This window comes from Microcebus murinus, unplaced genomic scaffold, assembly GCF_040939455.1.
Source record: "Microcebus murinus isolate Inina unplaced genomic scaffold, M.murinus_Inina_mat1.0 scaf010_hap2_Mmur4.0, whole genome shotgun sequence".
NCBI classification, from domain to species: domain Eukaryota; kingdom Metazoa; phylum Chordata; class Mammalia; order Primates; family Cheirogaleidae; genus Microcebus; species Microcebus murinus.
Genome location: NW_027438956.1, coordinates 783,095 through 807,089, shown reverse-complemented (window position 1 = coordinate 807,089; position 23,995 = coordinate 783,095). Strand labels below are relative to the sequence as shown.

Here is a 23,995-nt window from a genome sequence, read left to right as displayed (position 1 = left end):
ACTTCTCCAGATGAGCTAAGCTTTCCACTTTCTGTCGGTGCAGACGGGTGGCCACGAGCCTGGAGAGCTGCAGGACCGTCCGCCCACCCGACGTGCTCCGGGCTGCAGGAGCCGGGCAGGATGGACACCACAGAGGCATTTCACTCACACAGACACTGCCGGGGCAACAGAAAGAGACTGCAGCGCTCACACCCGCGAGGGAACCTCACTCCGTTCCCGTTAGCACCGACTGCGTTCCAGCCAACTGGGAAGGCGGAAACTGGCTGCTCATCGCCAAGTTCATCAGCACCTCCCGCCCGCTGGGCGAGCCGAGGTGCCTCTCGCCAAGCCCTGGGCCGTCGGACGTTTTATGCAAGCACAAACCCAGTGTCTCCGCTTCGCCCAATTTTCCATTGGATCATTACTGGGTTTTTTTCGCCCCCCGAAACTTCACGAAGTCTCTGCCTCCTTTACACACTTCTTATCTTTCCAGGGCAGCACCGGTGTTTTCCCTACGTCTGCATTTTGCCTGCCAGTCTCACACACGAGATAGTCTTCCACACAGAGGCAAGCTTCACCATCTCCTTTGTTTCCAGCTTATAAAACTACTGCTAATCCTATTAGCGGTTATATGCAAAGAGTAAAAAAACAAAACAACCCAGAAAGCCAGTGCTTCCCAGTCAGAAACAGCCAGTGCGGGATCGTTACAACGCGGCGAGTCGGGTCTGCCCTGACGTTCCGGGAGGGACAGAGAGGAGGAGGCGGCGAGTGTCCATGCTCGCAAAGCTGGGGACACCTCTAGGGCTCAGTCACTATTTCTCTTTACTTTTGTGAAGTTTCGAAAATTTCCAAATTAAGATTTTTTAAAGGACCAACATTATCCCATAATGTCTCCTAAAATTTCTTTGAAGATCCTCACGATTATGTTTTTTATAGGTGAGTCCGCAGTTAACCGCACGTTCAGTTTTAGGGGCCATGTTGCCTCCCCTGCGCAGGTGTGCAAGCTCCGGCGCCCAACGGCTGCACAGGCCTCCCCGTCACAGGCCAGATCCACGGGCACTGTCGCGTCAGAACCCGCCTCCGGGCTCTGCATGCCATTCTGAGTAGTTCCATGGTGTGTTTGAAGGACTGGGAGATGCAAATCCTACTTTTAAAAGTCATTTTCTTAGAGACTTGCCTCGTATATGAACTTTAAATGCCTTTTATTGAGTTAAAAAACAGAAAACCCAGCACATGAGAAGACTTTCGACGCACTGGCCCACAGGGAAACGCAGGCTGAGCCCACGATGGGCAGTCACTGTCCATCAGAACTGGTGAAACTAAAACCAGGGAGAGTCGAGAAGCCTGCGCGGTACGGAGGGAGGGACTCGCACACGCCGCTCGTGGGAATGTGGAACGGTGCGGCCTCTGCAAACAGCCTGGCCGTTTCCCTAGAAACGAGGTGCACGTCTCTGCAGGGGAGCACACAGGCAGGCATGCGTCCCAGAGAGATGACAGGCGTGTTCCCACACACCGTGCACAGGCACCGTGGCAACCTGCTCACAGCAGCACCGGGCTGGACAGTCCACGTGTCCCCTGACAGGTGCACGGCTGAACATGCTGGTAAAGCCAGACGGTGGGAAACAAGAACCAGCTGTCAACACAGAACAACCTGCACAGGTCTCGGGGCTCATGGCAGATGCCACCTCAAAAAAGCAGAGACCATCTGAGCCCATTACAGAACATTCTAGAAATGACAAGCTGTAGTGACAGGCAAGTGGGTGGGTGCCGGGGGCCAGGCGAGGAGTACAGACACAAAGGGCAGCAGGTCTGTGTCCCACCATGGTGTCGGTCACACAGACCTATGCAGGGCACGGATGTGCACAGAACTAGACACGCACATGCCACGCACACGTGAAAATGGGGAAGACTGAACGGGTCTGTGGTCTGGCCAACGGCATGGTACCAACTTCCTATGAGGCTGTAATTATTTCAAAACCAGAAGTTTTTTAAAAAGCCAACAGGCCAGGTAATTCAGACCAACCCTGCAGCTATGACAGCATTTTAAAAGCCAGACAAAATGGAACACACACATGCCTGCATCACTGCAGTTATGGAGGCTCTGTGAGGAGGTGGGGGTGGGGTCCTCCTTGAGCAGCCCCCCGAGGACGCCAGAGGCACTTCAAACACCCAGGGCACCGTCACAATGTCAAGGGTTCTGGCTTGGGGTCAGGACTGGGAATCGAGGGCTGTCGAAGGGGGAGCAGCAAAGCCCCTCACGACGGGTTTTGAACCCAAAGGACCACGCCGATTTCCAGAAATAAGTACAAAAAGCCCATCAACTGGTTGGCACCCAGCGCTTGACCCTCTTGAATCCAGATCCTAGATGGAGGGGACCCCAGACCGCCTCCCTGGGAGAGAAGAACATTCCCGGGCTTTGAAGCTTCTCTGCGATTTTTCATGTACAACATCCGTCCTTTAGAGACAGAACGACAGAAGCTCTAGATAACGATATTGCTGAAGACTTTAAATTGTGCTTAGTATGTTCAAGGAGGTAAAAGAAACGACTGAAAACTAGGACAAGGATAGCGAAACCATAAAAATAAACAAATAGAAGTTCTGAAAGATTAAAATGCTAGAATCAAGAAGTCAAGGATATGTACTCGAATGTTTATAGCAGCACAATTCCCAATTGCAAAGTTGTGGAAACAACCCAAGTGCCCATCAATACATGAGTGGACTAACAAAATGTGGTATATGTATACCATGGAGTACTACTCAGCTTTAAGAAACAATGGTGATCTAGCACCTCTTGTATTTTCCTAGATGGAGCTGGAATCCATTCTACTAAGTGAAGTATCTCAAGAATGGAAAAACAGGCACCACATGTACTCACCAGCAAATTGGTATTAACGGATCAACACCTAAGTGGACATATGGGAGTAACATTTATCGGGTGTCGGGCAGGGGGGAGGGGGGATGGGTATATACACACATAATGAGTGAGATCTGCAACATTTGGGGAATGGTCACGCTTGAACCTCTGACTCAAGGAGGGGGGCATGGGCAATATACACAACCTTAACATTTGTACCCCCATAATATGCTGAAATAAAAAAAAAAAGAATTCAAGGATGGGTTTAATAGCAGGTAAGATACAGCTGATGTGAGAATTAGAGAATATCCAAACCGCACGAGAGAGAAACGGGGAGGACGTAAGAGACAGGAGGGTTGAGTGAGCTCTGGGGCAACCAGAGTCCTGAGAGGAGAGGACACAAGAGCAACATTCGAAGAGAAAATGGCTGAGGATCTTTCCAAAGTGACTCAAAACACCTATGAAAACGACAGATCATGAATCCAGTACAAACCAGGGACCCCCAAGTGAGACAGACACAAAGAAAACGCTCCCCAGGTTTGTCATAGCAAAGCTTCCAGAAACATGGAGAGGATGAAGCAGCCGGGACTTGACAGATCGTCCCCGACAGCCGTAAGTGGACGGACTGGAGCTACTGCCACAACCAGAGAGGACGTGAATCCGGAAGAGGACAGAGCATTGTCTTTAACGCGCTAAAAAACAAAGTAGAGGCCGGGCGTGGTGGCTCACGCCTGTAATCCTAGCACTATGGGAGGCCGAGGTGGGCGGATTGCTCAAGGTCAGGAGTTCGAAACCACCCTGAGCAAGAGCGAGACCCCGTCTCTACTATAAATAGAAACAAATTAATTGGCCAACTAATATATATACAAAAAATTAGCCGGGCATGGTGGCGCATGCCTGTAGTCCCAGCTACTCGGGAGGCTGAGGCAGGAGGATTGCTTGAGCCCAGGAGTTTGAGGTTGCTGTGAGCTAGGCTGACGCCATGGCACTCACTCTAGCTTGGGCAACAAAGTGAGACTCTGTCTCAAAAAAAAAAAAAAAAAAAAAAAAAAAAAAAACAAAAAAAAACAAAGTAGATGAACGCCAAACTAAAGTTCTATCCCCAGCAAAAGCCACCCTCAAGAGTGAAAGCTAGAAAGACGTCTTCAGACAGACGGTGCGGCCAGACCTCCGACGGACAACGCCGTGGGAAGGGAAACGATCTCCTGGGGAGGCCAGCGATGCAGGAAGGAATAAAAACAGAAAACGAACGATGTGTGTGGGTAAATCTAAATAGATTCTGACAAAGTAGAACCACAATGACGTCTTGTGTGATTTAAAACACACAAAAACCGAACGTCGTGACACAGAGGCCCCGTCAGGAGGGGCGAGGCGGGCGGGACGGGGCACCTGGCCTCCCACAGAAGGAAGCCCACGAGCGCCGAGCGCGCCAGGCTAACTACCTACCACTACCCTGCCCGTTTAGCAACAGTCTGCACACACCGTGGCAGATCCACACCCTGCCTCCCTCACGACGCCGGCGTGGGGAGGGCAGAGCTGTCCCAGGAGAGCAGCGGGGAGGGGCGGCACTTTAGGTAGGAGGAGAGGGCCAGGGGCTCCCCGCCTCGCAGAGCCACCACGCACTGCAGCACAAACAGGTGAACGTCACCTGTGGGTCTCTCAAGGCCCCGAAACGCTGGGCTGTCACAGAGCAGGACGCAGCCCACCCTAACTGCTGCCGCTCCCTCCTTCGGCTCTCCCGGTAGAGCTGAGCTCCGCTGCGTTTCCTGTGGTGCTAAATCGCGCTGCCAAACTAAGCGTGTGGCCTCGCAAGCAGCCAAAGACACGACAGGGCATCCCCTCTTCCCCACACCTGGGGGACGGCTGGCTGCCTGGAGGATGTCTATGGTGCCAATCGCATCCTGTCCTGCAACGCCCAGATGCGTGGGGACATTCACAGAGGCCAACTCGTCACGACACTTCTCTGATATGAGAACAAAGTGGTCTGGGAAGACCAAGTCTTGAGCAGCTGTTGCCACAAATGTGCAAAAAAAAAAAAAAAAAAACACCCAAATGAGTCTGCACTTGGGATGCCTGGCCCGGAATCCTAGGGCTCTGGGACCCGAGAAGCCTGACGGCAGCTGCAGCTGACGCGAACCTCCAGTGTGAGCACACAGGGCCCGGCCCACACCTGCCGGAATGAGAGCCGTTCACTGACGGGAGCTTTGGGTCTAGTCTCCGTCAGGTGAACACACTACAGTTAAGGCTATCAAGAAACAGCTGCATAAGCATGTGATCATAAATAATGAAGCAAATAACAGAAAAAGCTGAAAAAATTGAAAGAGTTGACTTTGGAGAAGTAAAAATGTGAGAGTGGGGTGTGCAGCTGGGACCACTGACACTCTGCAGAACGTCACTTTCTGGCCTATTTAAACCTAACTTTGAAAGGAAACCCGAGCACACTGGAGGAACCCCGAGTCTACACAAAGGACAGGCCAGGAAAAGAGATGGAGGGCCGCTGGGTGCTGGGCCTGGCTGGGCGCAGGGAGCAGACAGAGCCGGGGGGGGGGGAGGGAGGAGTGGGGGTCAACGTCCAGGCCCAGCTTCCCCCTCCCTGGGCGCTGTCAAAACACACTGGGCTGGGCAGCGGCCTGAGAGAGCAGCCATAGCCCCCATGACCCCCCATGAGGGCCCCTCCAGGTGGCCCCCCAGAGCAGGCTGGTGGGAAAGCTGCAACCAGGGCAAACAGAACCCCCAATGCCCCCCACAGCAGACCACACGCCACAGCTGCCCTCCAGGGCAAAGTCGGGTGTCACAAAAACGCCAAACGCCGAAATAGCTATAAGGTACCTTTTTAAAATCTTTGGCCAAAACACATCAGTTTTCCTATCCCAGTTCCTCTGCAGGCAGGGGCTTTGTCAGGAATGGGCATGGCCCCAGTATGGGAAGGGACGAGACCAGCAAAAATGCCGGCCTGCCAACCCAACGTCCAAGCCGGCGCGCAGCCCACCCAGGGCCAGCATCCGGAGCGGGACAGACTTTCTGGAGAGCTGCTCATACGGCACAAAAGCACACGTGTTCTTTCTGCCAGCCGCTTCTGGTCCAGAGAAAGTGGTTTCTCCTGAGCTCATGGTTCTGTTTGCAACACACAGACAGGGACAACTTGCCCCAGCCACGCAGCACACTGGAGACACTGCCCCACCGCACGGAGCCCCGCAGAGCACGGGACAGAGGCAGAGGGACTGCATGGCAGTGCACAGTGTGAGCCCCACTGCACGGAACGCGACCGTCCAGGACAAAGAGAACGGCTCTGAGGTGGTGAAGCTCCGGCGCAGCTCTGGCGCTGGGCTCGCTCCCTGGCTTGCGGTGGGCAGTGGTGCCTGCGCTCGCCTGGGGGAGACACAGAGACAGACCCTGCCTCCAGCCTCGTGCCCCACCCTTGCCGCTTCTCTGAGCCTCATCCGCAGCCCCCGGCCCCAGGGCTGTCCCTCCCAGCTGGCAGGAGGCTCCGCTGGGGTTAGTGGTTTGTGTGACCTCCCCTGCACTCTACACGGGAGTCCTGGGACGCCTCCTGCACAGCCCCTCCGTCTGCCCTGCAGCAGCGAGCACCAGCCAGCTCCCGAGGCAGGGCGGGGGCCTTGCCACGCAGCCTGACGCCGACGCTGGGCAGTGTGGCGACCCCACCCGGGAGCCAGGCAGCCCCTGGCCACACCCTCACCACCCCACCCTGCACGGGTGACGGCCTGTGCACCAGCCCTGAGGGCGGCACGGACAGCACTGACCAGCCCCCTGCTAACCACGCCCCACACGTGGGGGTGCGCCTGTCACACCTAAATCCACCACCACCCCTAGCCAGAGAGGGGCTCTCCGTGCACCTGCATGGCCAGGACCGACCACGACACCAGAGAGTGACAAGCTCCTGGGGTTTCCAGGTTTAGCTGACCAGGCTTCAGGAAATCTCAGTGTTTGTTAGGTTGGTGCCCTTTGAGTTCCCTGCAGACATTTAAACACAAACTGAAAAATCACTCTGTGCTCTGCAGTCATGTTGGACTTCAACACTGTGCGGAAGAGGAAGGAGAGCCTGTTTAGCGTCCCCAGGGCCGTCCCCGTGTGAGAGCGGCGTGCACACCACGGCCAGGCCCCCTCCGCGGAGACGCCCACAGAGGACGGCCCGGCCAGAGCCGCGGCAGCAGTAAAAGGCCACCCAGGCCTGGAGGGCATCTCCCTGCTCACAGCCTCAGCCCTCAGACCTACCTGCTTGTCTCATGAGTTCTCCGCCAAGACCCCTGAAAGAGTAACGGAAACGTTCAGAATTAAAATCTCTTAACATGCAAAGTAACATGAAATATCCTCACACGGTAACAGAGATAACTTCAGGCTCCAAAAACTATTAAAATATTTATTAGGTAAATTTGTTACTAAAAGCAAACTACATTAAACTGTGTTAAAACTACGCTTAGACGTTAAAAGAAATGAAAAAATAAGACACAACCATCTTCCGGAGGCCTCTTGTCCCACGGGGTTGCCCGTGTAGAACTATTACTATCAAGCGGCCCATTCCGAGCCGCGCCGGCTCTCGCTCTCAGAGACGCAGGGAGGCATTGCCACTGCCCAAGGGGCAGCCCCGCTGCTCCCTCGCACCGCCGCCTCTGGACGCCTAGGTGACGTCTCACGCTGGCGGCAGGACACTGCTGGGCGCGGACACAGGACACACTCATCAGCAGATAAAAGTAATTCACGAGGCCGGGCTGCTGGCCCAGAGTGACAGGATCTGGGTTTGTCCTCCTGCCCCACACGACCGGGAAGCCGGAGAGACACCAGACCGGCTCAGACCCTGCGAGACGGCGCAGGGTGCAGGGCGCGGGGGCCTCCAACACCCCAGGGAGCTGGGAGGAGCCCCAGGCTCGGAGTGTGCGGTGAGGCCACTCGAGCCCCGTGCCTACCGAGGGGGGAGCTGGAGGCGGAAGCGCCAGGCTGAGGCGCTGGAACTGGGCGCAGAGGAGCGGAGGGCTCGGGGCAGCCAGGAGGGCCCGGGCCCGTCTGGAGGAGCTGACCGCAACAAGGCAGGCCCGCCCTCCCGGGTGGAGGAGAACGTCACGGGGTCTGCCACCCTGCAAAGGTCACACTAAGAGCCACCAGAAAGAAGAAAAGGCAGGCCACAGGGAGGGGAGACCGAGCGTCTGACCGAGAGTTGCATCTGGGGCGCGTACAGCGCCCAGCGGCTCCGCGAGGACACAGACAACACAACTCAATCAGCAGCAGCTCTGGGCAGTCCCTCCCTACAGAAGTGCCCGTCAGCACACGGGGCGCCCAGCACCGCGAGTCACGGGACACGCAAACCACAGCTCCGTCCGGACACCCAACACCCGCAGGGGGCCCAGGTGCCCAGGCGTGGGCCGACCTCGCCTCCCCACGGTGCGGTCGGGCAGCAGGGTCCAGGGGAGGCCGCTGGAGCCACAGAAACGTGCGCCCCCCCACGGGACCCCACAGCAGCGCCCTGGTCTCCACGCGGGAAAGAGGACACTCGTGTGCACCGAGGCCTGTGCTCCTGCACCTGCAGTGTCGCTGCTCCCAACAGACAAGGCTGCAGACCCGCACACCCATGAGCCCGTGAGGGGACACGGAACACCTCCACAACAAAGAGCACATGTTAACACACGCAACATGGATGCCTCTCAGAAACACGCTGGGTGAAAGAAACCAGACCCAAAAGGCTGCGTGTTGTGGGGCTCCATCCACACGGATCCCAGCACAGCTGGCGAGGCCGCGCGGGCCTGGCGACCGGGCTGTCTCTGTGTCAGGGCCACAGCTGCCTACGGCCCCAAAACAGAAACCAACCGTCTCAAACAAGGAGACGTTACGTGTCGAGCAACCTCCACGAAGCAAGAAACACCAACTGGGCCAAGCTGAGGGAACGGCCCGATTCGAGCACAGCACACGCGGCCAAGCAGGAGCTCACACACCAGACACGGCACAGAGTGGGGTCTCGAGAGGCTTACTCACCTGTACAGCTGACGCTCGGAGAGCTGAAAATAAAGAAGTGGAAGTTATTATTCATGATGTGAAGTTTTAAATAACATGGCACGCACACAATAGCAGCAGTATCAAAATGAGACAGAGGAAACAGTAGAGCCAGCACCTCGGGAGGCCACGTCACCACCGCCGCGCCCTCAGCGTCCTCGTGAAGCCCCTCCACGGCCAAGGAGGTCCCTTGGGAGGGAAGATCAAGGCACTGGGAAAGGAAGGGCGTGGACGGAGGGACGGCACCAGCACCAGCCGTGTCCTGGCCCCGAGGCCCGACGCGGGGCCTGCCCCAGACAGCCTCGTGGGCAGAAAACTCGCCGTGGCAAGCAGCATTCTGATGTGCTTTTTCTTTAAAAGAACTTAAAAGCACTTCACGACATCTCATTACAACTAAACTACTGAATGTTCACACTCGGCCAAAAATTCTATCTAACTCTTTAAACGCACCCTTTAATTCTCTTGGAAATTCAAGGAAGTGGTTCTGTTACTGCCTGTGTTTACAGGGAAAGGGCCTGCAGGATTCCCGTGGTCGCAGCCGGCCGGCAGGGACGGCCTTTCCTGCGGCCACAGCCCTGCAGCCTCCAGCCGACCGACCCACATCTCCAGAGTCGGAGGTGCCAGGCCCCACGTTGTGAGAACGTAAGCAAACAAACGGAGTGGCTTTGCCACAAACAAAGCAGGTTAACAGCACAAATGAGATAAGGACCAGGGATCAAAGTGGTGTGTTATGATAAAAAGAGGGAAATCCTAAAGAACACAGACAAACTTAAAACTAATTCCTTACACATGATTCTGATATGGCATAATACTGAGATCCACAGTTCATATTTACCTCTTCTGGGTCACAGAAGCCTTTGAGAATCCCTTAAAACCCAGAAAAACGCACACACCTTCTCCAGAGAAACCGGGACACAAGATTTCGGACTCACTTCCAGACTGAGAGACCTCTGGCTCCCAGCAGGGCACAGCTGGAAGCTGATGGCCTTGGGGCTGGTTCCAGGTGCCGCCCTCCCACCCCGAGAGCGAGTGCAGTGTCCGCAGCACAGGGCGCTCTGTGCGGGGAGTGTGGTCAGCCCCACCGGGGACGGTGACTCGGCCTTCACCAAAACTGCCCGACTGCACCAGCTCAACCAACAAGCCCAAGCTAGGACGTCTCGGCCACGTGAAAAGAAAGTCTGCGCTCACCGCCCAGCCCAGAGGAGCCACCACGGTGGCCGATGGGACCTGCCCCCAGAGTGATCACACGAGGGTCACCCCACCGCACCCAGGACTTCAGACGAGCTGGTGGAGGGTGGAGCGGCCCCGACTCCGAGGGGGCAGGCTCAGGGCTGCACACGCACCTGCAGGTGGATCTGCCTCAGGCCCTGCACGGTGTCCTCGTCCAGGTAGTCCAAGACGGGCCTGGAAAGACCAAACACAGCCGCTAAGGTCACGAGGGCCAGACCCCAACCCCTGGCACATGCTAAGGAACACAAGGGCTCAGAAAGGTGGCGTCTCCCTCAGGGCCCCGTGGCCCTGAGAGCCCTTCAGGGCATGTCCCGTCCTGTGCTGGGCCCAGGCAGGTGGATGTGAGGACACCTGCTCACAGCTGTGGCCACTGCGGAAACGGACGAGTCCCTGGCAAGCCTGAGATGAAGGCCACCCGGCGGGGCCCTGGGCTGTCCTTGGAGGGGCCACTGGCAAGGGGGCCCTCAGCTGTTACCCAGGAGTGTGGGTTTTGGCAGGGTTCCCACCAAGCCCTGCCTGATGAGGATGCCTCACGGGGCTTAGACTGGCTGCACGAACTGTGTGGTCCACAAGCACCTGCTTTCCCTCTGGGATCTGGAATTCTGCCCCACGCCGGGCAGAGGTGCCCACAGGACCAGACCCCTGTAAAAGCCCTGGGCACTGGGTCCCACGCGTGTTTCCCTGGCAGACACTTCACGTGTGCCGTCACAGCTCCTAGCTGGGGAGTCACACCCGCCCCGGGAGGACCCCTGGGAGAAGCCTCCAGACACTAGGGCCCAATTCCCGCAACTTCGCCCCATGCACCTTTTCCCGCCACCAACGCAGCTTTCAGCTCCGCCCGCAGGTCCCACGGCACCCAGCGAGGACATCCTTGGGCCAGGTCTGTAGCTCTGGCTGGGGCAGCCAAAACTCCCTCAGCTCACATGGGGGGGAGAGGTGGGGTCTCACCCGCCCACCACTGTACCCCAGGGAACCCCTGGGATCCACAGGAAGTGACATAAACGCAGTTTTTCCCAAACGGGAGTCCAGGGACCAAGTTGCAGACCTCACAGGTGCCTGTGAGCTTCTGCTTTTGAGGGAGAGTCAGTTGCAAAGTCAGAAAACGGAGCAGCGTCTATGAAACACTCTCCCGCATGAACTTCTCAAATGACCGTGAACCTCGCGTGCTTTGCCACCTACAAGTGGCCAACTGAAAAAATTTCTCAGGGAAACTTCTACATTTATATTCTCTGGTATTTTAAAATATCAAGGGTGACAGATGAAGAACACTGAACACGTGAGTTGCTCTCTACCATCTCTCACAAGTGTCCGCCCTGTCAGCCGGCAGCTCATCCCCTGTGACAACGAGGCTCGTGCAGACACAGTGGGCGCCAGGAGAGGCAGGCGGGGGATCCACGGGGTGCGCCCCGTCAGGAGGGAGGACCACGTCCAAGCCTCACCAGCAAGGGGCGGGACCTGCGGCCTGCACGGCCACACGCGCAGCGATTCCCAGACTCGGGTCACTGCGACTCCCGCGGGGAGCGCGAGCGCAGCACCGCAGCCCACAGCCGGTCTTCCTACCTGCCCTCCCGCGCGGCGAGTCTGTACAGGGCGTAGGCGAGCTCCGCGCAGGCCAGCAGCGCCCCGTGCCTCGTGTGCAGGTCCGGGCTCCGCGTCATCGACAGCAGCCTAGGGAGAACTGCGAGGACAGACGGGAGGACGCAGTCCCTCAGACTTGGAAACAGGCCCGTGGAAAGCTGCCCCAAAGCCCGGGGCGGCCCCTGCGGGCGAGGCGGACGGTGACGCGGGCGGAGGGTGGGAAGGACAACAGCTGCTGTCCCCAGCCCTCGCTGCTACACATGCAGCCCAGCAGCCGCCCGGGACCCGCCAGGGACAGAGGCCGCCCCGCAGCGGGAGTCGCTCACCCCTGCCCAGAGCAAAAGAGGAGTCCCGGCCTCTTGTGCTCTCCGGAACGGAAGCAGGGGCTCTGGCCTCCCCGAGACGGCTATAAAAGTGGGGACGTATCCAGCCCGAGAGCACCCCAAGGGGGCAGCGGGGAGCAGCTGGTTTTTAAAGAATCGGGGAAATCCACGATGGTCACTCCCCTCATCCAGCTGAGAGCGAGGACACAGCGGCCCTCCCTCCTGCCCTCAGCAATGGCGACTCTCACCCAAAGGTAAGTAAGCGCCACACTGACTCACAACTTCTAAGTTTAATTCATGAAGCTGAAAGGCCCCTGGGTTATTCACAAGCCCTGCAGTGTATTAAACACACACGTAAGCAAAATCAGTCTTTCCAAATAAAGAGCTGCCATTCAAACTCCAGCATAACCACTGTAATCAATGCCAGCGGGATTAAGTGTGATTTTGAGAAATTTGTGTTCCCTACATTTGAGTCAGACGCTTATTTATTCCAAGTAGAAAAGACAAGACACTTTTTCCCTTTGATGACAATGAAGTGTAATGAACGCAGACGTAGCTGCTACCCCAGAGTGATCTCAACACTGAGGTAGACGTTCAACCTTCTGTTTAGGCCCGTTCTGTGGATATTAACAAATTCGGAAGTGCTCATCTGCAGCGGCTAGGGGCCGCCTGGCAACCTGGGAGGGGACAGACCGTCTGTCCACCGTTTGGCGGAATCATCCTCATTCTCAAGTTGACCTAACATGACTGGTGGACCCGCTCTGAGGTGGACACACACAGGGCCGCCTGTCCTGCTATTCTGTCCCCTCACCAAGCCCACGGCTAGTTCCTTAGGCCCTTCTCAGCAGGAGAGAAACAGAACATTACTCGCAGCCCCGGGGACTCTGAAACCAGCACGGTAGCCCCACCCGGGACGCCCTGCCGGACACACACCCACCATGAGTGGCGCTGTACTCAGGCGCTCTTGGGGCTAGGTTGGACAGTGCCTTCGCTGCCAGCTCTCTGATGGCCCTGAGGGAGAGAGAGAGAAAACTGTCAGTTCCGGACATGTGCAGTGGCTCCTGCCTGTGGTCCCAGCCACCGGGAGGCTGAGGCAGGTGGACCGCACGAGCCCAGGAGCTCCAGGCTGCAGTGAGTTGTGCTAGTGCCAATGTACTCCAGCCTGGGTGACAGAGCCAGATCCTGCATCAAAAAGAAAGAAAATTATTAGTGCTTTCTTTCTGACGATTCTAACTTTATTTGATTCATAAACATAAAAAGACAAGAAAGACAATATGCACGAGTCCTCAACTGGCCACTTGGTCAAGACCACAAAGCAAAACACACACACACACACACACACACACACACACGAGCCTCAGATTGTAGCAAATGAGGCACAGAATTCACCAAAACAAAACACTGGGAACAAAACAGCTTCACGTGTCCTCCTGCGTCTCTCTACGTGGCAGAGGGCGTCCCACTTCCCCACGCCCGGGTCACTGAACGCTGGATGGGACCACTGGAACCGTCACTCTGACGAGGCCTGCATACAGGCACCTCACGTGGGTCACCCCATAAACCAGAGGCACATACCCCATCAGCACAAACATTTCCAACACAGCATCTGAGGTCCACTGGAAACACCTGGGAGATCGCAGGGCACAATGGGACAGCCCAGGCCGGCTGGCAGTCCACCCCTACTGCCAGCCAGAGCCACGAGCAGCCACCGCTCAGCCGCAGTCAGCTAGGTGCCACACAGCAGAGGTGCCACACGTCAGAGGCCTGACGAAATGTCACGGTGAAACCACGCGGGGCGGGGAGTGCTGTATTTTGATCCTTAAAAACTCCAAGCCAACGGCGCTAGAGTGAACGCGCAGAAGGAAAGCAGCTGCTGAGGAGGACGGTGCCTCTCCAGCCCCGGACAATCAGACACGCCATTTCTGAACTGTGAGTGCTGATACCATCCAAGCCTATGACAGAGAAAGGCACAAGTATCTCCATCCCTAAACGATCATAAAATAGGGCGTGATCATGCTTAGTAAATCAGACATTCTAGAAGACACCAGCTGGTGCCTCGGGGGTGTCTCTGGACCTGCCTGAGAGTCGGGTGAGGCGACCTCCCCGAGCTCAGCCGCACCCTGAGAAGCGCCGTGTGCAGCTGCTTTATTTCAGGTATTTCATTGTTGGATTCCCGAAACTCTCAGATTTTTAAAGTCTCTGCTAGAAGAAATATTTCCCCCAAAGAATTTTTAAAATGAAATTAGTAACGAAAAAAGCCATGAGAAAAATAGAACACAAATAGCAAAATGGCTGACGCAAATGGAACCATGTTGATAATTGCATTAAATGTGCGTGGATCAAATGCTCCCCACAAAAAGGCAGAAACGGCAGCAGTGGATAGAAGCGTGAGGCCCAGTTGTCTGCCGTCCACAGGGGGCACGTCAGGGCCAAAGACGCCAGACCAGAGGACAGCACACCGCCGAGAAAGCCGCCACCACCGCAGGGCCAGCACCTGCAGCCGGCACCTGCAGCCGGCGCCAGACCCAGCCTAAGGCCTCCTTGTATGAGGAAAGCCCTAAGAAGGTTTTCACATTTTTAAAGGGTTGTATAAAGAAAGAAACAATAAAACATAGAGGACAGAGACCCAAGATGTTTACTCTCTGGCTCTTAAAAAAAAAAAAAAAAAAGCCCACCAACCTGTGCAGTGACAGCACCAGGCAGGTTACAGCTCAAGACCCAGCTTCACCTGCTCCCCGCCCTGAGCTCTGCCTCTCCACGAAAAGAGGGACGTTTCTTAATGAAAAAGGGTAAATACAGGCCGGGCGCGGTGGCTCACACCTGTAATCCTAGCACTCTGGGAGGCTGAGGAGGGCGGATTGCTCGAGGTCAGGGGTTCAAAACCAGCCCGAGCAAGAATGAGACCCTGTCTCTACTATAAATAGAAAAGAAGAAATTAATTGGCCAACTAACATATACAGAAAAAAAATCAGCCAGGCATGGTGGCACATGCCTGTAGTCCCAGCTACTCGGGAGGCTGAGGCAGAAGGATCGCTCGAGCCCAGGAGTTTGAAGTTGCTGTGAGCTAGGCTGACGCCATGGCACTCACTCTAGCCTGGACAACACAGCGAGACTCTGTCTCAAAAAAAAAGGGTCAATACGGTAGGAAGATATAAAAATCGCAAACATTTACATATCTAGTAAGTAACCCATCCATAATACACGAGGGAAAAACTAACAGAACTTGAAGAAATGGATAATAACAGCTGGAGACTTCGATAGTCCTGAAGTTCAGTCTAACACCATGGTTATGTGTTCACTCTATTGGTTTTAAACACCTCACTGACCGACAAGCCCCTGATCACAAGAGCTTTGGGTCAGGCGAGGTGGCTCACACCTGTAATCCTAGCACTCTGGGAAGCCAAGGCGGGAGGATTGCTCAGGGTCAGGAGTTTGAAACCAGCCTGAGCAAGAGTGAGATCTCATCTCTACTAAAAATAGAAAGAAATTAATTGGACAACTAAAAATATATAGAAAAAATTAGCCGGGCATGGTGGCGCATGCCTGTAGTCCCAGCTACTCAGGAGGCTGAGGCAGGAGGATCACTTGAGCCCAGGAGTTGGAGGTTGCTATGAGTTAGGATGATGCCACGGCATACTGGCCCGGGGAACAGAGTGAGACTCTGTCTAAAAAAAAAAAAAAAACGAGCTTTGGCATCACACTTGCAGGCCTGGAACTCACATCCGTCTCTGTGAGTTAAGGGAGTGGGGGCTCTCCTGGCAGGCGCACCCCACCCCCACAGGGGCCCTATCTTGACTGCGTAGGCAGCGGCCCCTCCGCCGTGCAGCAGGGATCAGCGGCACTTCCGAGGCTGTGGTGCAGACAGAAAGAACTTTCCCCTAGGACTGCGGTGCTGAGCGCTCGCCCCTCCCTCGCGCTCACACCTGCAGGTGTCCACTGTTCCTCACCCTCGGCCAGATCCGCGTCCTCTGGGGAGACCCCTGGCCTCCCTGGGGGGCGATGACAGCACTCACACTCTGTCCATGTCCTGGGTCTCACACTTAGCTTCCCCCTCTGAAGAGACACATCTGTTTAATCGCCCATGAAACGCTAAGCGGCCCTGGGACTGCTGCTCTAACAACGAGAACAGCCACGCAGAAGGCGCCGGGGCAGCCACACGGAGCAGAGTCCAGTGCGGGAGAACAGAGGCGCGTTCCTGCCGCTCGAGTCACTCCCGTTCTCAGGTGGCTGTGGCCCCTATACACGCCACACGGGGCACTCACACGGGACAGACCACCTGACCAGGCCTGCAGAAGTGGACCTGGAGGTGGACCATTAACCAGCGTTAAAATACGGTATCCACGATGAGAACACACACTCAAGGCTTGTAAGCCCAACTTACCCTCTCCTCTGGGGGAAAAAAAGAATTCTTAGAAAAACAAACACACAGCACCTACCCATCCCAGTGGTTGATCTTCATGGTGACCAGGTGGTCGATCATCGGCTGGGTGTACTCAGGAAACCCGGCGATGAACACACTGCAAGAGACAACAGCGAGGGCTGGTGAGGCTGTGGCAGAACTAAAACTCACGTGCCGCGCGTCACTTCTTCAGAGTTAAAACACCCACCATATGGTCCCGCCATTCCCTCCAGGTCATCACAGAAAAAAAAGGAAAACGTGTCCACGCACAGACTTGTACACGGAGGTACACAGTAGTTTAGTTTGTAACAGCCAAACTTGGCACAACCCTGATGTCCACATATGGGAGTGAGCCGCCCAGCAGCAGCTAGAAGGACTGGACTTGGGCACAGGCAGCACGAGGGGCTCTCAAAATCACGCCAAGAAGAAGAAGTCAGATGAAAATGAGTGTGTGCTATTACACTGCATTTATACCAAACTCTAGAAAACGCAGCTGACCGACACTGACGGAGCAGCGGCTGTCGCAGGGAGGGGACCAGAGCCAGGACCCTAAGGGCACAGGCCCTGGGGAGCTTGGGGAACAGGTGTGTCCACAGTGACGGTCCACGGTGTGTGTCCATGTCAAACCTAGCATGCTTCGCAGCTAATGTATGTAGGTTACACTTTGATAAAGCTGTTAGACATTTTAAGGAGGAAAAGGCAAGCCACAGACTAGGTGGGAGAAAGTTTGGAATACGCAAAATGATAGCAGCTTGCATGGGAATATTTAAAGAAGGCAAATCCCAAATGAAAAATTGGCGCAAGATTTGTACAGAAGCATCACATAGGATAAAAGGCAAATAACCACACGAGCAGATGTTCAACATCAGGATACAACAGGAAACACATTTATACTCCTGCACCACAGAACAGGTAAAGTTTTAAAAAAGACAAACGCCAAGCATGGGCAGGTCTGTGGAGCAACCGGAACTCGCACACACTTCTGGCGGGAACACAAAATCACAGGGCCACTCTGCAAAACGGTCTGGCAGTTTCTCACAAAGTTCAGTGTGTTAAAATTCCCTCTGAGGTCTTCTGTGAGAGAAATGAAAACGCACGTCCACACAGACACTGCTGAGCGAGTGTTCACAACAGCTTTATTCATCAGAGACCAGAATTCAAAACAACCTAAACCTTCGCCAACAGGCAGACTGACAGATACACCGTACGTGCAGAAGAGCACAAAACTCAGCCTCAAAAGGAGACCCTGCTGGTGCACGCCACACAGGGCAGACCTCAGAACCTTATGCTGAGTACAGCCACGTGTCTTCTCTAAGAAAGGCGGTCTCACTGCTGACCCATCTAACAGAGGAAATAAACGATCCAACAGACAGTGAGAGAAATAAACTCACAGCACAACCGCCCTTTGTTTGATTAAGACCCCGTGGCCAGCTTGTCATCCGAGTTCCTTCTCAGCCAGGCGGAGCTCCCCACCCCAGCTCTCTGCCTCCTTCCTGCCAAAATCCAGACTCCAAGGACTCCGGTAAGTCGGCCTCGCACAGAAAAGAGGGTAATAAAGAGCACCTGCGGCAGCTTCGTGCCACTCTGTCCTCAGTCTGCTAGAGCAGAGAGGAAAAGCCATCTCTGCCCTCTAGGGCTGGCGGCGACTTTCCCTCCGCCGCCCAGCACCAGCCCACCTCACACAAACCTTCACTTCTGTGTGTCCTCATCACCGCGTGAGAAATCCCCCACCATGAGCACTGAGTCTCCCACCCCAACACCCGTCCCCACCAGGGCTCCACAGACAGCAGTGCCAGCCGCTCACGGTCTCCGTCTGGGGCGCGGCGGCGGTGGCAGTGGTGCCTGGGCTGGAGGAGGGTGTGGACACTCCACCGCCTGGGGAAGGCACAGAGGACCACGGCGTGGGCTCGGCCAGCACCTGCTCAACTGTGCGCTTCATACGGGAAGTTGACGGAGCGTAAATCATGTCTTTAAAAAGTAAAACGTTGAAGCTCTTGAAAAATAACATGGAAAATTTAAAAAATAATCTCCAAGTAAGACGGGCCTTTCTTATTACGACTCAAAACCCACAGCAGTAAAAGAAATTGATACATTCAAACACATGACCCCAAAAAATGTCTACCAGGAAAAACACACCAAAAACAAAGTCAGAAGACACAATAGAGCTGGAAAACACACCTGCAACTGGCATCACAAGTAAGAGACTTCCCTGGAATAAACAAGCTCTTCCCGTCAGTCACAGAAACATCATGGCCAAGTAGAAAAACCATCAAGTTTGCAGAAAATACACACACAGCTCGACCACTCGAAGCGATGCCCCACTGCCTGTGCACAGGACACAGAGAACCTCTGTTTACCTGTCAGGCGGCCCAAGTCCCAGGGGTTTGCGGGCATCGGCAGGGTTGGGAGGGGCCTGGAAGCACGGGGGAAGGGGGCATCCCTGCCAGCCTCTAGGCACAGCCATCAGCCTGACCCAGGAAATGTTTTCTTGAGACAGGGTCTAACTTTACTGCCTGGGCACAAGGGCAGTGGCAGAACCACAGCTCACTGCCGAGCGAGTTGCCTCAAACTCCTGGGCTCAAGCGATCCTCCCGCCTTGGCCTCCTGGTGTGCTGGGATTACAGGCCCGAGCCACCGCCTGGCTCACCCAGGAAATCTAAACATAAACAATCTCTAGTTCAGCAATTCCACTTTTGGTAATCCGTTCAGTTATAATCATGCTAGTGAGAAATTATATACACAGAAATATTTGCTTTACGTTGTTTACCACAGCAAAAGACTGGACAGACCTGGGGCCAGCAAGGACCCACGTGGACCGAGCCCCCCGTGCAGGCGTGGGCCGCACCGTGTCCTGGCGTGCTGCCCTCTCCTTCTTCACAGCTGAGCGTCATTATTAACGTCTCAGCAGCCTCTATAACGGCACCTGCAAGGCAGTTAGCCGGTCTGCCCGCAAGCCTGGCGTGAACAGAGCCTGCAGGACACGCAGGTGGGACAGAGGAACCCGGTGGCTGGGGGGAGAGCAGGGACAGACCTGGCCTCCCCTGAACACTGCAATCTCTGCACCACACGCCAGGCACACGCACTGCCCACTCGAAATGGGCACGTGTCTAGAACCTCCCGTCACTCATGCGTGCTGACTGAACCCGCCTCGTCCCACAGTCACACAGATGCTGGTGGACACACGTGTGTGCGGCAAGACATGTGGCCTGGGAGGGTCAGCGGGGAGAGGCTTTGCTGAGAGAGACGAGCAGAAAGCCTCCTCCAAAAGCATCGGATGGGAAGGTGATGAAACAGCCCAAGATAAAGTCGGGAACGAACAGAAACACCACGGCAGTGGACAAGCCATCAGAAGGGGCCCCAGCGCCCCGCTGGGCACAGCACCACCTGGGGCTCCAACACAGGTACCTCGGGCACCCAGCCCACGCTCCGGCAGACGGCGCATAGCCAGGCCGGCAGCAGGTGTCGCAGCGCGGGACTCCAGAGAGGTGGGCGGACACCCAGAGCCTCACGAGAGCGGCAGGCGGAGAGCAGGCACCTGAGTCCCGGCAAGGCTGACTGTAAAAGACACTCCCGAACGCCCCGCCGCAGGAGCACTCGGGGACGGGCGTGCAGCCTGTAGGTGAGAGACAGGACAGGCCCGGGCCCACAGGCACAGCAGGGCAGGAGAGGGTGGGTGGGGCCTGTGGAGGCAGGTCAGCTGGGGGCCTCCGCAGTGTTCACTCGGGGACGGCTGGACGCCGGCTGATGGGCAGGGTGTGCGGGAAGAAGAATGCCTGAAACCGGCCAGGGGTGCGGAAGTGGCAGGACAGGGTTTCCAGCTGGGGTTGGGAATGAAGCAAACAGCGCTGCAAGAACAGCTGAGTACGTGGGTGCTGCTGACGGAGTCAGGGCACGGTGAGGCCCTCGTGGTCTGAGGAATTTACGGGACATGAACATGCAAAATTATTGAGAAGCAAACTACTAGATGACAAAATACAGCAAAATGCATTTTAGAAACGATCTCAATGCCGAAGATGTCAGAAATCAGTGGAAAAAATATACAACAGCAAGAGGACAAACTGACCAGAAGTCCCAAGAATGGTGGTTACACCAGAAAAACAGCTGGGGCAGGTGGAAGCCCTGTGTCCATGTGTCAAACTCCCAGGGGTCAGAGTTCATCAGCCGAGAACGTATTTGGTTATTAAGTATGAAATGTCCGATTTACTTACGTTCTAAGTTTGACAGTTGATATCTCTGATCTCAACTTTGACACTTTTTGGGTTTTTTCCTATTGTGAAGGTATTAATACATCCTCAGTCTTTCAAACATGTGGTTTGGCTTGTGATTATCTTTCAAAAACATTTTTTGGGGCAATTTTTATGAAATCATGGATAAGTCAAAAATTCATGCTATTTTTGAATATGAGTTCCATCGTGGAACCAATGGGCAGACTGCTCAAGATATCATAGCAGTGTTTGGGAAGGATACGGCTAACGTCGATGGTTTGAGAGGTTCCATTCTGGTGACATTAATTTTGAAAGTGAACCACGTGGGCGACCTGAGACCAAGGTGGATAATGATGAAAGCTGTAGTGGAAATGAACCCATCACAACTTACCTGTAAGTTAGCAAGGTTTGACATCACTATTCCAACAATGTTGGATCATTTGAAACAAATCAGCAAGGTAAAGAAGCTGGACAGATGGATACCACATGAATTAAATAAGCATCACAAGAGAAATCATCTGGAAGCTTGCCTTTCTTTGCTGTCACAACATAAACGCAAACTATTTCTACAGCATGTTGTTACGTGTAATGAACAATGGATTCTTTTTGACAATCACAAGCATTTGGCATAATGGTTGGATAACAATGAAGTGCTGAAATAGTCCAAAACCAAATATTCACCACCAAAAGCTAATGGTGTCTGTCTGGTGGTCCAGCGCTGGTTATTATCCACTACAACTTCATGAAACCCGGTTAATCAGCAGATGTCTACTGCAACCAATTGGATGAAATGAGGAGGATGTTCGTAATTAAGCAGCCAAGACTGGTCAACAGAGACAGGCTAGTCCTCTTGCAAGACAACACTCAACCCCATGTCACACAAACAGTGCTGCCCAAACTAGAGGCTGGACGTGGAAACTCTGTCATCCACCATATTCACCAGACCTTGTACCAACTGACTATCACTTCTTCCAGGGTTTGGACCACTTCTTGCAAGGAAAAACTGTTCAATTCTCAACAAGCTGTGGGAAACGCCTCTGGCGATTTCATCCACTGACTCTCCAGGCTTCTTTGCTGCTGGCGTAAACAAGCAACTGTAAAGATGGCAAAACCGTGTGGACAGCTTAGGCGCATGCTTTGCTTAACTGTACTGCTTCTTATTTGAGATATAATAAACGACACTTTGATTCAAAATCGGACAGTTCATATCTCCCAAGAAACTCATGGGAAAAGGTGGTGGATTCTTCACATAAAATGGTAATGTGTGGTCCCGGTGCTAATAAGCACTGAAAACAGAACGAAGCCAGGGAAGAACTGGGGAGGCCCACAAGGCTGTCCACTGTTGAAGAAGGGTGGAAAGGGTGTAAAAATTTCAGTCACAGACTATTCCTGGGAAAGAAGCCAAATGCTACATTTAAAAAAAAAACTGTCCATGCTGGTTATGGAGAAATGTCATTTCTGCACAGTCTGCACGACAGGGCTCTCGGGGAATCTATCCTTAGGATATAGAATGGTTAATGATAAAAAATGCATGGGATATGTTTCTTCTCCAAATTCATGGCAAATAAATCATTCCATAAAAACACACCCTTTTTTGTGTGGATGTTGCAATGGGTTACTAAGACAAGTGAAGTAACTTCCCCCAGTACTTAACTTATATAAGTAGAAATAATTTGGTGTTATTTCTGCAAACTGCAGTTAGGGACGTTAAATATTTATTCCTTGACCTGATTTCCCAAGTTCCTCTCCCTTACTCATCTCACAAACAATCCAGAGATAACGCCAACTTCGAAATACTTTTATTGAAACACAAAAAGGAATGCAGTCAATTCTAACGCAAGATTTCATTTTGAGAAACCCAAGGAAATGCAGCTTGTGGCTTGTGGCTATTCCCTGCACAATCCCAAGCCCTACCCAGAACCAGCACTAATAAAACAGGACTATTATATTAACAGAAAAATAACTGCCAGAAAGAGCTACAAGCCGGCCTTCTCCCGGCAGCGCCTGTCTAGCACAGAGCAAAGGCCCGCCTGCGCAGAGCACAAGGTCTGTCTCATCAACGGGCACAGGCGCTTCCGCGCCCGAGACATCCGCTTTCTAACTTTCACACAGAACTCTACGTTTACGCTCGGTGGGCTGCACAGGGTGAGGAAAGACAATGGCGGAAACTGACTTTTTTTGACATCCAAATCACAAAGAACCTTGTATTTTTGTGACAGACATTAAATGCTTACCTGATGACCAGGAAACAGTTGGATCTGTTGCCGACAGCAAAGTAGTCCGCGGCGGTCAGAATGTCGATTCCGTGAGGGAAAGTGCCCTAGTGGGAAAGTGAGATTGGACAGAGGAAGAAGCACTCGCATGGGCAAAGGCATTTCACAAAGTCCAGCAGCCGTATCTGCAGACGTTCACGTTCGGGATCCCAGAGGCCTCACGCAGACCGACACTCAGACCACAGCTGCGGGGGCCACGCATGTGAAGACTGGAAGTCACACCGAGTTTCTGAGGGCCTGTCCTGGCCCAGATGCTGCACCAAAATTACTTAAACCACTTAAAAGTATTTAATTGTTTTCAAACAAATATTTCAACTTTAGAATGCCACAAGAGACCTTTCCTTAAACACGTGCCATACAGACACCAGGTGTCTAGTGTCAAAGAGGCTGATCCCCACCGACCCGCCCGTCTGGGCCCAGAGACCCCAGCACAGCTTGCTCCGGCTCGCTCCGGCAGGCGCAGGCCTGGTCTGGGCCCAGACACACAGGGAAGCCGGTGCCTGCCTGGGCTGCAAAGCCGGGACCAGCGCCCACACCTCGCACGCTGTCGTCAGAGTGGAAGGGATGATACACCCACCCCCAGATGCACGGAGGACAAGCGGTGAGCCCCCAAGACTCCAAAATGGGGAGCAGGGGCCCTACTACCCACACCCACAGACCAGGCCCAAAGTCTGCACATTATCACTAATACCACTCTGGCAAAAATACTTAAAAATATGGAAACATAAATAATTTTCTAAAAAAAGAAAATAAATGACAAACTTTAAACCAAAAGTAGAAAGCATTCCAGCCATCAACCATGGGCAGACTTCAGAAGTCTCAGAGGAGGTCCCCAGCCTCTGGGCCCATGGCTGTCACTGGTCCTTCCTCACACCAAGAACTGGTAATGCCCAGGCCATGCAGCAGAAGCACATGGAAGCTTCTGGAAGCTGGGTACTGAGCCAGGGAGAGGTCAGCTCTTCATCCTGGGGAGGCCAGGCGGCATGCAGTCCCAGGACCTGCCACGCCTGCTGAGCCCACATAGTGTGGCCCTTGGCAATGCCTACAGCATGAGTCTCTGACCCCATGTGTAAAATCACTTCTGCATGCAGGTTTCCCGTGAAACACAGGACTGACTGTTTAAAACACACGTCAATGTCACTGTGGGCCACGCC

The 23,995-nt window shown here is 54.3% G+C and overlaps 1 protein-coding gene across 3 annotated transcripts in view; it reads right to left on the bottom strand.

Annotated features, from left to right (window-relative positions):
- The window catches only part of TBCD (tubulin folding cofactor D), a 132,155-nt gene that overhangs the window by 16,265 nt on the left and 91,895 nt on the right, over positions 1 to 23,995 (bottom strand). For all 3 annotated transcript variants that reach the window (XM_075999848.1, XM_020281167.2, XM_020281169.2), the window contains 7 exons: positions 22,803 to 22,888; positions 16,401 to 16,481; positions 12,902 to 12,975; positions 11,624 to 11,741; positions 10,177 to 10,237; positions 8,816 to 8,838; positions 7,067 to 7,098 (listed from right to left, as the gene is read on the bottom strand). In XM_075999848.1, the coding sequence (XP_075855963.1) occupies positions 7,067 to 7,098; positions 8,816 to 8,838; positions 10,177 to 10,237; positions 11,624 to 11,741; positions 12,902 to 12,975; positions 16,401 to 16,481; positions 22,803 to 22,888 (475 nt within the window). The remainder of the gene's footprint in view (positions 1 to 7,066; positions 7,099 to 8,815; positions 8,839 to 10,176; positions 10,238 to 11,623; positions 11,742 to 12,901; positions 12,976 to 16,400; positions 16,482 to 22,802; positions 22,889 to 23,995) is intronic.